The sequence below is a fragment of the Megalobrama amblycephala genome, linkage group LG21 (assembly GCF_018812025.1).
Source record: "Megalobrama amblycephala isolate DHTTF-2021 linkage group LG21, ASM1881202v1, whole genome shotgun sequence".
In the NCBI taxonomy this organism is placed as follows: Eukaryota; Metazoa; Chordata; class Actinopteri; order Cypriniformes; family Xenocyprididae; genus Megalobrama; species Megalobrama amblycephala.
Window position 1 is genome coordinate 13,694,108 of NC_063064.1, and position 12,779 is coordinate 13,706,886.

Here is a 12,779-nt window from a genome sequence, read left to right on the forward strand (position 1 = left end):
ATGTATATCGAAGATTAAATTCTTTATTGATAATCAAACCAACTAAAACCATTTTATTTCAAAAACCAACTGAGCAGTGTTTTGTTTGTGCGAGCGCTCTCTTTGAGGCGTGAAGCATTGTGGGTGGACATCTAAACCTCTGAATCCTGCAGAGATGTGGGCTAAAGGTGAGGCGTTGCACAGCAGCAGAGCAAAACCAACATAATGTTGCCTCACTCAGAATGGGCGTTAGAAACAAAAACCTTCACCAGATTTTAGTTTCTACTTCACAATCATTCTCTCTGAACCCCAGTGTTCAATTACACCATAGTGAAATCTGTCTCTTCTCTGACTCAGCCTCGAGGGAGGTTCTTTTGCAAAACAAAAACACTCCTTTTGTTCTGTTTTGATAGGGGATGCCTGGATATTCCTATTAGTCAGAAGTCCACTCATCTGACAGGAAAGCCTGGCAACAAACATCATTGAAACAATCACCCAAAAATGAAAACCCGTCATGATTTACTCACCCTCACATCATTCCAAACACATACCAATTCATTCTCACCAACAAGTTTATTGGAAATGCATGGAAAAGAGCAGGGAAATGTCTTGACATTTTTTCCTTTGTGATCCATGGAAGAGAGTCATACGGGTTTGGAACAACATGAGTGAGTAAATAATGACAAAACTCTAACCCTAATTGCCATCATGGACACCACAGCTCAATATGCCAGAGAATACATGCTAACCACTAGATCACACTGCTCTGATATGGTCAATGCGAGTATAATATAACTCCAGGTCAGACCATGAAACTCCACTCAAAAACATTTAATGATTAAACCCTAATAACCATATTATTAAGATGCAAACAATGGCATTCTATGTTGAAATTAATTGGTGCATGTGTGTTTTTGTTTACCTAAGGCTACGTGACCGGGGTCGTATAAACGGGGAGGGCCGCCCATCTTCATCAGTCATGCTCTCCGAACTTCTGAAGTGTTTGAACAGGAAATGAAGCTCGTCCTGTGTGGGTTGGTATGGAAGCTGGTGCAGTCGTTCTTGAGATGAGGAAGATGACTGCAAAACAACAAATGCATCATCAAATACATAACAAAATAGTCCCATATTTATTAAAAAAAACATCCTTAAACATCAATAATTGTCTAGGTATGCAGAAATGTGAGAATGTTTCAGAGCTGATTCATACAGGAACACTTCCTTTTACTATTAAAAGATTGTAATAGAAAGTTCAGTTGAAATGAAAATTGTCACTATATACACACCCTCACGTTGTTTCTACAAATGCTACTTATTTTCATTAAGCACATAATTGTAAGATTTAATTGTAGATAAATGAGAGCTACATACTGAGACGGTTGAGCTGGGAGGGTTGGTCCCGTAACCTGAGGATGGAAGCGAAGCCAGAGACCACCGTCTCCCTTCCGCTCTGTGGAGAGAAAAAGAGAATTTCAGGAGACAGAATGATACACTATCACTCAAAACTTTATGTGGACGCTTAGTTAGGCCACAACATATTATTCTCTCTCTTTATACCACAACATATTATTGCCTCTCTTTTAATATAGATATAAATATAAATAGAGAGAGTGTGCTTGAACAGACATAATTAAACAAAATTGTTATATGCCCATCTTGGCAAGTATCCTCGTAAACAGTCAGTTGTGTCTTCAGTGAACGTAAACAGTTGAGAAAGAAAACGCATGTGTACAGTATACTGGATCTGTGCATTAGCTCTTAAAGTGTGTTTTTAATTTTAATCAAACAACAAAAGACAAAAAAATATATAAATCACTCCCTGATCTTGACTAAATAACTTTTTTTTTTTTTTTACTTTAATAAGGATTAATCATGAAAATGGCTGGTAAAAAATATTTATGGCCAGTACATTTTCTTAAAGGATTACGCTGGATTGCGCTGAATGTCCTACGCCTTCCCTATTCAAGTTACGGAAAAAAACGAAACTGGCGCCGCGTTCGTTCCGTAAGTAGAATAAGGAAGGCGTAGAACATTCAGCGTAAGCGTTATGAAGAATGCGGAAGCAGAAAGTACGTTCAAGACGATATTTTGTTTATAAAGCATAAACGGTTGTATTTTTTTCGAAAATGACCGATCGATTCGCTAGATAAGACCCTTTTTACTCATCTGGTATCGTTTAAAGACCTTGAAGCTGCACTGAAACTGTAATTTTGACCTTTAACCTGTTGGTAGCCATTGAAATCCACTGTAAGGAGAATAATCCTGGAATGTTTTCCTCAAAAACCTTCATTTCTTTTCGACTGACGAAAGAAAGACATGAACATCTTGGATGACATGGGGGTGAGTAAATTTATCAGGAAAAGTGTATTTAAAAGTGGACTAATCCTTTAAGTCACCAGCCATTGGCAGGTGTGGCACAAAATTAGTTGTGCATTCAGAGATGCTCTTCTGCACCTCAGTTGTACCGAGTGGTTATTTGAGTTACCGTTGCCTTTCTATTAGCTCCAACCAGTCTGGTCATTCTCCTCTGATTTCTGGCATCAACAAGGCATTTTCTCTCATTGGATATTTACTCTTTTTCAGACCATTCTCTGTGAACTTTTGAGATGGTTGTGTGTGAAAATCCAAATAGATCAGCAGATCAGCCTGTGTGGCTCCAACAATCATGCCATGTTCAAAGTCACTTAAATCACCTTTCTTCCCCATTCTGATGCTCAGTCTGAACTTCAGAAGATCTTCTTGCCCATGTCTACATGCATTGAGTTGCTGTCATGTGACTGGCTGATTAGATACTTGCGTTAACAAGCAGTTGAACATGTGTATCTAATAAAGTGGTCAGCAAGTACATATATATGGCAAATGGAACGGTGTAGTGTAAGCCTATAAGAAAGTATAGTATAGTATAGTATAGTATAGTATAGTATAGTATATTACAGCATAGTATAGTATAAGGAATGACATGGTGATGCAAAGCAGCAAGGCAAAAAATAACAGGTAGTGTATAAAGAGTACACAGTCTCACAGAAATTTGAGATTCGAGAGATTGCGGTTTGGCCAGGTCATAGTGTGAAAAAGAGATTGGCTACCTGTCAGCTCGAGCCAGGTGGCTGAGAAGAAATAAAGAGGGATGAAGAGAGAGAAAATAGGGAAACTTAGTGAGATCTCCTATATAGAAAGATCCATATGAGAATAAATGAGTCAACTGCATATAATATGAACCTGACACTGAGTGCTGAAGAATAACATGAATACTGATCTGTCATTATTTAATGAACAAGAAAATTATGATAAAGAGCGCTTGTCTACCTGCGGGCGAAAGGGAAGTTGAGAGAGCAAACAGCAGTGGACACATTTCGTGGGCTGTCCAGAGGGCTGCTGGCAGCTGGAAGGGGAACAAGAGGAAATTTCAACAGAGCACACAGTGTTACGTAAGCTACAGGATTTAATAGACGTCAGATGACCTCAGATGTTTCACAAATCACACACTTCAGGACATTTATCTTCTTTTGGAAAATAATACGTGTCTGATTCACTGTCTGTGGAGTTTGTCTACATGTTGTTCCGTGTTAGAGAACCCAGTTTGAAAACAGTCATTGTTTGTGAAACCCTGTTTGGGAAAAATTACTCAAAGATGTAACATAATACGGGGCCTTTCACACTAGAGGTACCTTTTCATAGTTCCTATTACTATTGGCTGAAGTAACCCAGATTTTGCCTGCGTTTGCACCGCAGGAACTTTCAACGATTTTAGTTCTAGAAACTCCTTTTGGGGGAACTAAATTCATTCCTACTTGCAGAGTAAGGTCTAAACCAGCTCTATAGGAACTATCAGTGACATTAGTGTACATTGATTGGTCAAACGCATGTCCATCGGTTTTTAGCATTTGTAAATGCCACGCTTAAAGAGTTCCTATTCCCGATGCGAATGCGACCAGGAACATGGCCCGGGGGAGAAATTAGTGGCAAGTTCCTATAACTGAGTTCCTAGAACTATTCGGTGGGAAAGCCCCTATAGTTGGTTAGCTATACTTAATGATGTAAAGTTAAACATGTTATTCAGCTGATTTGTGAGCAGATCATTCATCTGATTCAGAAGCAGATCGTTCAGTTGATTCAGGAACCAATTGTTCAGTTGATCTGAGATTCGAGTTTAAGTCACTAACTAAATGGTCCGGTCATTAAGGGGGAAGATTATCAGTGGAAAACAGTTTAAATTTTGGTCTTTTCCATACACAAAGCTATCATGCGGCTTCAGAAGACTTACATAGACTTAATACAGTGCAAATTCAAATTAAGTTGATAGAGATCAGACATGGTTACTAACAAACTGCTGCTGAATAGAAAAGAGTTGCATGTAGACTCTTCGAAAAATATCCTTTGAGTTCTGCAGAACAAAATAACAACATACAGGTATGGATTTCACATTTTATTTTTTTGGTCGGTGAACTATCCCTTTAACTAAAAGTAAACTCTTGAGCCGGGGTGGTAAGAGACATGAGGTGAAGGAGTAGACAGGCTTATGTTACTCCAGCCACATGAACCTCTGAATGGTGACAGGCCAGCTCAATGTCAGCTGTCCTAGTGCGGGTGTCATGTGACGGCAAGTATTACCTGTGTGGGCGGACAGAGGCGAAAGAGGGCGGGTGGGCGATGGCGTTCCAACACCAAGGCTCTTTCTATTACTGCTGCGACAGCTGCAACAGACAAACAAGAGAAGAGAGGGATTATTAACAACCTTTCATCATAATCCAACCCAGCTTTGATTGCCAATGGCAAAGTTAACAAAAAGTGACAAAAGATTTAATGATCAGCACACTCTCAACAGTGTTACAATTATGTTGCTTTTTTGTTTAAGGTTAAATCTATGAGTAATTCTGCAACATCTGCATCTGTGGGCATCAGAGAAGGTGTCCTTCAACACAGCTGTCATTTGCATTACCCAGAAGACTCAAGCTGTGCATGTGATGTGTCACTTGCTCTCTAGCAGAGTCACGCATTGCACCTTCATCTCCGAGCTAGTCTGCAGCTACAGATGTCTATCAATGCATATAAATATCCCTCTAGTCTCAGCCACCGCCGATAGCTCGAAATGAAGGTTTAGATAAAGCAAAGGCAACAGTTTTCATAGTCCCTGCTCTATTATAGTGCGTCATATTTGATTTGACGCTACTACGACGCACACTATGTTTCGAAACACAACCATAGCATTACCTGTATACTCCACAGTGATTACATACATCGACCAAGAAATGTCACAAAAGTTGTGCAAGTTCAAAACTCTCAATGTGTCATCTCGTCTAATGTTGCAGGTTACCTTTTGGATCGCTTGAGCATCGCGCCCCTAACAAAATGAGCTTTGCTGCTGCCAGGCAACGCGCTCCAGGAACTTGGATCAGACATAATCGCACACGATCAGAGTGTCAACCGTCCAAGCAACACCGAGCAACAGAACCCGAAAGAAGAAGAGTCGAACCCCCTTCCAATTCATGAGTCCACCTCTTGACTGGATAAAGTCGTATGGGAGGCTGTGTCTGACTCGCAGCGGTTCATCTCTGTTCTTTGTGTGGCACGCTGCTGTTTGCCTGGACTCGCAGCGCAACTTCGTAAAAGTTTAGACGTTCACATTCTGTTTAAAGCACCTTCCGATATCGTCTAGAGCTGGCAGAAAGTTAATTATTTACTTTCCAAAAAGCGACTTGTATTGCACAAACGGAGTGAGCCCATGTTTGTGAGTAAGATGCTGTGAGGAGGTTGTTTCTCTAGTGTTGATTGATTGCCGGGTGATAAGCTTGGGATGTACCATCTCGCTGCGAAGAGGGGGAGAGGAGTCTTAGCCGAGGACTCTGACTAAAACATCTCTGTTTTGACGGACAAACCTTTTGTTATTTGTCGAATAAATATAAAGTTTTCATCTTCTAAATATATATTTTCAACGTTAAATGAATAAGGTAGAAGCAGTGTCGAATCTCAAAGATGGTATGACCTAACGTAAACGTTACACCAGTGACGCCAAATCTTCACGTGAGAGCTACAGTGCAAATTGTATATTCCAAATTACATACAAAAATTGTAGTTAGTTACGTAATCCATTACGTTACACATTTTAATCTGACTAGTTTTGATTACTTTGAGATTACTTTTGATCTAACTCGTTTATCACATTGAATTAAATGGGATAATATTGTACCATGTTGATCTAAAAAAGAAGAAAATAGAAATTATATTCCATTCTTTGTTATTAACAACATGAAGTACATTAAATATTATATTACAGCATATAACTGCAGGGGGTTTGTGCGTTTAATGAAAAGCTAGTTAAATAAATAATAATAATAAAAAATAAATAAATAATTTTAAAATGATATAAAAATTATAATAAAAAATGTGTTTGAATGACAAAAGCCGTCCAAAGACAAATTACTAAGTGATAATTCAAATAATAATGTCAGCATGTGTTTGTCAAGAGTTGATTCGATATGCAATATTGCAATGTTGAGAAAACACTTCTTAAAAGTGAAATGATTTCTGTAAAATGCTTTTTTGGCCTCTCAATTTTCCATATAAATATAGCCACCTGACTAGGGTCTGTGTGTGCGATTTCAAAAAGCTACAAGACTTTCTGAATGTAGTGGTATGCTTTTTTTTTGTTGTTGTTTTTAGAAAGGAACATTTAAAACTTAGGTTGAATCAATAAATAATGAACAATTTACTACCATTGTATGAATAATATGTAATCATGTAATCAATAAAAAGATACTGTAGTCTGATTATTTTACAATATAATATAATCTAATTACAAGTACTTAATTTTTGGAATCTGATGTAACACAGATTAAATCAGTTACTATCCAGCACTGTAAAAGACTAGGCTATATATACAAATGATCCAGAATGCAGCAGTGAGAGTGGCCTTTAACAAGCTGAAGAGAGCACGCGTCACACCTCTCTTCATCAATTTGCAATGGTTGCCAATAGCCGCTTGTATCAAATTCAAGGCACTGATGTTTGCCTACAGAACGACCACTGGCTCTGCACCCACATACCTGAACTTACTACTTCAGACTTATGTGCCCTACAGAAGCTTGGGTTCTGCAAGCGAACTTGTGATGCCATCCCAAAGAGGCTAAAAATCACTTTCACAGACTTGTACCTGGACTGTTCCATGCTGGTGGAATGACCTGCCTAACTCAACCCAAACAGCTGAGTCTTTAGCTGCTTTCAGGAAATGGCTAAAGACACATTTTTATATATATATATATATATATATATATATATATATATACACAGTGCACAGCATAAATGAGTACACCCCTCTAAACAAATACAAAAGATGTACAATTCATGAAAAGATGTCAAAACTAAAATGTATTAAACATATACATAATAAAAAATGAGAAATATATGTCATTAATAGCCATAAAATAAGTAAATTAGCCAATTTTGTTTAAATTAAAGGTTCTCTAAGTGATCCTGAGCGAAGTAACTTCCTGTTGACGTTCGAAGTGTTGTCAAATAAAACAGAGGCTAGCTAGACCCTCCCTCCGCCTCCTCCTCCCCTCCCATCCGTGCTTCCTGAAACAGTCATGAACGCGCATTTAAAATCATTCTTGTCGGTTATTGGCTGGAGCATGTTTATTATGATTCGTGGTCCAGGCTGCACCAGTTTGTTTTTGTTGCCGTTTTTGGAGCTTGTGGAGACTACAGAGACCGCGTTTTTTTACAGTGTGTTCAGGGGACAGGCAGCTAGCGGATAGTGAGGAGATGTTTGCTGTATGTGACAAAAAGTGTTTTGGCCTAAAAAACGCGTGACATCGCTTAGAGGACCTTTAAGGATCGCAGAAATGAGTACATCCTAGATTTAATTCAACAAATGTATAATATTCTAGTACTTAGTATGTCATAATTTTGAATATACTGCTCTGACCCTTCTTGGCACGGAGTGAACGAGTTCATGACAAATTGTCACATCTGTCCTGTTTAACTCCTGGATGATGAGCTTCTTAAATGCCCTGATCTTTAATGGGGAGTGTTGCTCAACTCGTCTCTACAGAATCCCCCACAGGCGCTCAAGAGTGTTAAGATTGAGTGCAATACATGTCCACAGAAGGTTTTTCACCTTGGAAGAATGCATATCCTCATTGTCATGTTGAAAAAATGCCCAACAATGCAGGGAATGAGGAAAGGGTAACATCTTCTGTTTCAAGTTTGTGTATTAAATTACACAGTGGTGTGGGAATTCATGACAGCATTGATAAAGCACAACTCCCTCATACCTTCAGCTCTCATACATCCTTATATAAGAGCTTTACTACATCTGAACTTTACTGTGGGAACCAGGCACTTCTCACTGTACTCCTCCTCTAGCAACACCATAACATTTGATTTATTTGGTCTCAAGAGATCAGAGTATTGATTCCCAGAATCTATATTTTATAAATATGGGCTTTGGAAATGGCTAACTGACTTTATTGTGCTTTGGCTACATTAGGTAGTTCCAGTGAGAACAACAACCATGCATGTCATTTCTGCAGGCTGCATCTTACTCTGAAGGTCATTGCACACTGAGTCCGAAATTCGCATGCGAAACTTTCGCACATTAAAAAATAAATTCGACCTCACGTTATGTCAATCGCGTTTGCACACTGCCTCCGAAACTTTCGTCCGTCAAAAAAATATTCATATCAGATTCGATTTTCTGCGTTTTTCGCATCTGTGGCACGCATTTTGAGAGACGTTTTGACAATTCAGAGCCACCGTACGCGAACGCAAAAATCCAGAATGCCATCTGACAAGTTGATCCACGTCGTCTACAGCACAAAACAGCAGCACTGAATGACAAACAACGTGAGGAATACAAAGAGACCGAATATAAAGACAGATTGTGCCAGTAGTAAAGCATCAAACAGAGCCACTGACATCCTGAAGTAATCTTTGAAACGCTCGGATAATCCCGCAGCTCCTTGATGAGGTGAATTCTCCTTTCTCTCTATGCAATCTCAGGATTGAATGGACCCAATATTTCCTCTTTCTTTTTCTCTTTTTAAGAAGAGAGGAGACAACTAATCGTGCTCACTGCTTGAAGACTTTTTCGCAACGCATTCATTAATACGCATCGGACTCAGTGTGTAAGGTCTCTGTGCGTGATGAATTTTTAGGATTGCGAATACGAAAAAACGCATGCGAAAATTTCGGACTCAGTGTGCAAAGGCCTTGAGAGATAAACAGTCACTCTTTTCATAGCTTTTGCTGGCTCTGAAACACTCGCTTGGCATTTCTCCTGCTCTTTGTCTAGCAAAAAATAAATAAATCCCCCATCACTAAATGAAAGCATAAAAATGAAGGCCTGATTATTTCAGGTCCATTGTTTTTGAATTTCTGTTACTTTTGCTAAATTTTCACACTTAAAACAAGGATTACCAAATCATTGTTTTAAGTTTGAAAAATTATTCACACTAAATAATATTTTCTTATTTTCCTGAATAATTTTGACATGCTTCTTTGGTAATTGATTAAGCAGACTTGCTGGAACACACACACACATATATATATATATATCTCTAAATAACCCTAACATGTCTTCTAAGTAATTGAGTAATTGCTGACTTTCAGAAGTTTCAGAGGGGGTGTACTCATTTATGCTTACATCTATTTTAAATAAAAGTTAAAATGTGTACATTTCTTTTTCTAAGTAAAAAAAGTGGCTGAGTTTTATGTGATGAAAAATGTTGTACACACATGTGGGAGTATAAGCATCAAGCCTGTTCCATATATATATATATATATATATATATATATATATATATATATATATATATCATATATCAAGCAAAAGTTTTGCTTTTACATGTGCAGTCAAATTTTAAGTTAATAATAATCTCATACTACATAATATTATCTTACTGAACGGGATTTTAAAAAGGAGATAAACAGTATTAATATCAGCTAGGAGGCAGTCATGCGCATTGGAAAAATGCAGGTGCTTTTGGTATCCATATGAATCATAAGCATATGACATGAGCTTTACATATACTGTACATATGAATGTAGGTCCCATTTAATGAGAAAAAAAAAAATCAATAAAGATCATGCTGACTAACTGGAGACAGTTCTGCCTCTCTGCAGGACCGGAGCAGGTTTATGTAATGTTTTGGCATGTGAATCGGCTGTCTTACCTCCAGGGATGAAGGGATTGTAAAGGACTGCAGGGGCTGCCTGGACTGCATGGACTCAAGATGATGGGGCTCTGGCTGGGTGACAAACTGAAAAGCAAGACACGTTTACATGCATTAGCGCTCTGACTAAGTGCATGTGGATTGTATTTCTGTTGGTGTTTCTTCATGCTCTCGGCAGCACAGCAAATCAAAGTGCTTTAGGGATTAATTAAGTGGTATCATGGTGCTGCAAGCATGACACATGAAAGAAAAAATAAATGCACAAAGAATGAATGAGTTATGAACAAGGACTTTGAACAGGCCATGTTAGAGGTGCTGTAAGTGATTCTTTTAACATTATGCATAAAGTTGCATAAAATTTTCGGCAAAAAAGTCTCATGCTCATTTGTTAGGCTGCATTTATTTGATCAAAAAGAAATGATGAATTTTCGGCATCATTACTCCATTTTTCAGTGTCACATGATCCTTTAGAAATCATTCTAATATGCTGATTTGGTCCTCATGAAACATGTCTTATTATTGTCAATGTTGAAAACAGTTGTGCTGCTTACTATTTGATGAAAAGAATATCATTTATTTGAAATAGATAATCTTTTGCAACATTAAAATTCTTTACTCTCACTTTTGATCAATTTAATGTGTCCTTGCTGGATAAAAGTATAATTTTCTTTCGAAAAAAAAAAAAAAGTACAAAGGCCAAACTTTTGAATGAGGTGTATCACTCAAATAGGTGTCCTGAGAAATCACATTTGTCTTTGTGACAGCCCTAAGGTTTTGTAAACAGTAAAAGAGAAATCTGAGCATGGCCTGCACCTTTTTTAAGCCAATCAGAAATCTTGAAAGTTCTTTTGTGTGCTGAAATGTCATTGGGGGTTGGGTTTTGGACAGAGGGCGTGTGAATGAATAGATGGATACAGTCTACTTTAGGGGCTGTTTACACAACACCATTTTCAACTTAAAACAGGAAACTTTTTATGTTTTTTGGCTGTTCATTTACACAATAAAGTGTTTTGGAATGCAAAAATGCAAACTTTTGAAATCGGGTTTTCAAAGTGCACGTTTTTGAAAATGACAGCTCATTGTCTCTGTTTAAACTACAAAAACACGAATTTGTGAAAAAGGTGATGTCATGCGCATGTGTGTTACGTGTTCAGTCTATAGGTGTGTAGTGTTTCTTTACAAAGTGACATCGCCAACTACTCGCCTGGCATGAATAATACAGCATTTACAGATCGTTTTTGCAGATCCATGTGAACGGGATTGTTTTGATAATGCTGTCATCTGTACACAAAAAAATTGCAAAAGAAAAACTTTTAGTACATCGTACATCGATTTTAGTACATCGTTGCCATATAAAAGTACAATAGAAGTGGAAAACGATGTGTTTTGGCCATTCGTTTACATGTCAATGGTGTTTTGTGGGCCTGAAAACGCAGTTTCAAAGTTTTTGAAAATGATACCGTTATCATATTATATTTGTGAAACGGTGACGTCATGCACATGTGTATTACATGTTTAATTCAGTCTATAGGCGTGTAGTGTTTCTTTACAAAGTGACATCGCCAAGCTACTGGCCTGGCATGCATAATACAGCGTTTCTAGTTGTTTTTGTGGATCCATGTGAACAGTGATCGTTTTGACAAAGTTGTCGCCTGTATGCGAAAAACGCTAAGGAAAAAGGTTTTCTGTTTTTAACGTTGTTGTGTAATCATTGTTTCCATCTTAATGTACCTTTTGTCTGACAAAGGTTCAAACATCACTTACAGCATCTTTAAGTAACATAATTTCCCCAAGCAGCAGTTATCCTGATGGAAAATGTCAGGCGATGAGATGGAATGTATCATGTATGATGAACAGCTGATATATGCAACATGATTCATATAATCAGAGATATGCATATGCTAACAGCATATGCATTGGATTATTAGAAGGGTTCTAGCTAAAACCATGTCATCTCAAATATCCACTGTTTTTGTCAACAGTTTTCAGTCTGGTCCTGCAGGTGGGCAGGCGTTTTCCAGTGTAAAATTTCAGTTAATTACTTTAATGTGTGACCTTCAAAGTCATTTACTGTTTACTGCCACCATAACTTTCAGCTCCACAAAATGCATTAGTGGCATCAAGACAAGGCCATTAAGTGCAGGAAGCACAATTTCTCATGTTTCCTTCATGCCATTCAATGTTGTCATCAGCTGAGCGGCCTAAAACATATTCAGGCTAACCCGACAGGTATTTACATGTCAAACTGAAAGCAGACTGAATGGAGCAAATCAAAATAGACGTGACGCATGTTGTTAGCAGGAGCCAGTTTAGACAGGTATTGATTAGCGTGACCTTGATGAGGCTAATGTGCTGTTTTAGTACTGGCCGTTCTAAAATATCCCCCAAAGTGCTCCGGCAAGCACGAATCAAACTTTGATGAACTTTGGTTTGCATAACAAATTTGTATTTTAGTGACCTAAAAGTTAACTGGAACGTTAAATATGTGTGACTGTACAAATAGGGCTGCCACCGTCTGGCAGTTTGTATATTTCTCACTGCAACAGATAGCAGCGAGCGCTGTGGAAGTGTGAAGATGTTGTCATGGTGAAGAGAGAAAACTGGAGACGACCCAACTGTGAATACTAC

At 38.1% G+C, this 12,779-nt stretch overlaps 2 protein-coding genes across 5 annotated transcripts in view; one reads left to right on the plus strand and one right to left on the minus strand.

Annotated features, from left to right (window-relative positions):
• The window catches only part of magi1b (membrane associated guanylate kinase, WW and PDZ domain containing 1b), a 1,153,738-nt gene that overhangs the window by 285,314 nt on the left and 855,645 nt on the right, over window positions 1-12,779 (plus strand).
• mast3b (microtubule associated serine/threonine kinase 3b) overlaps window positions 1-12,779 on the minus strand; it is a 49,352-nt gene that overhangs the window by 34,511 nt on the left and 2,062 nt on the right. The window contains exons 2-7 of one of the 4 annotated variants that reach the window (XM_048172253.1): window positions 10,152-10,238; window positions 4,591-4,673; window positions 3,286-3,361; window positions 3,066-3,086; window positions 1,351-1,429; window positions 902-1,059 (exon numbers count right to left, since the gene is read on the minus strand). In XM_048172253.1, the coding sequence (XP_048028210.1) occupies window positions 902-1,059; window positions 1,351-1,429; window positions 3,066-3,086; window positions 3,286-3,361; window positions 4,591-4,673; window positions 10,152-10,238 (504 nt within the window). Of the gene's footprint in view, window positions 1-901; window positions 1,060-1,350; window positions 1,430-3,065; window positions 3,087-3,285; window positions 3,362-4,590; window positions 4,674-5,293; window positions 5,949-10,151; window positions 10,239-12,779 lie in introns of those variants that run through there. The other 3 variants (XM_048172255.1, XM_048172254.1, XM_048172256.1) reach the window with 3 other exon arrangements.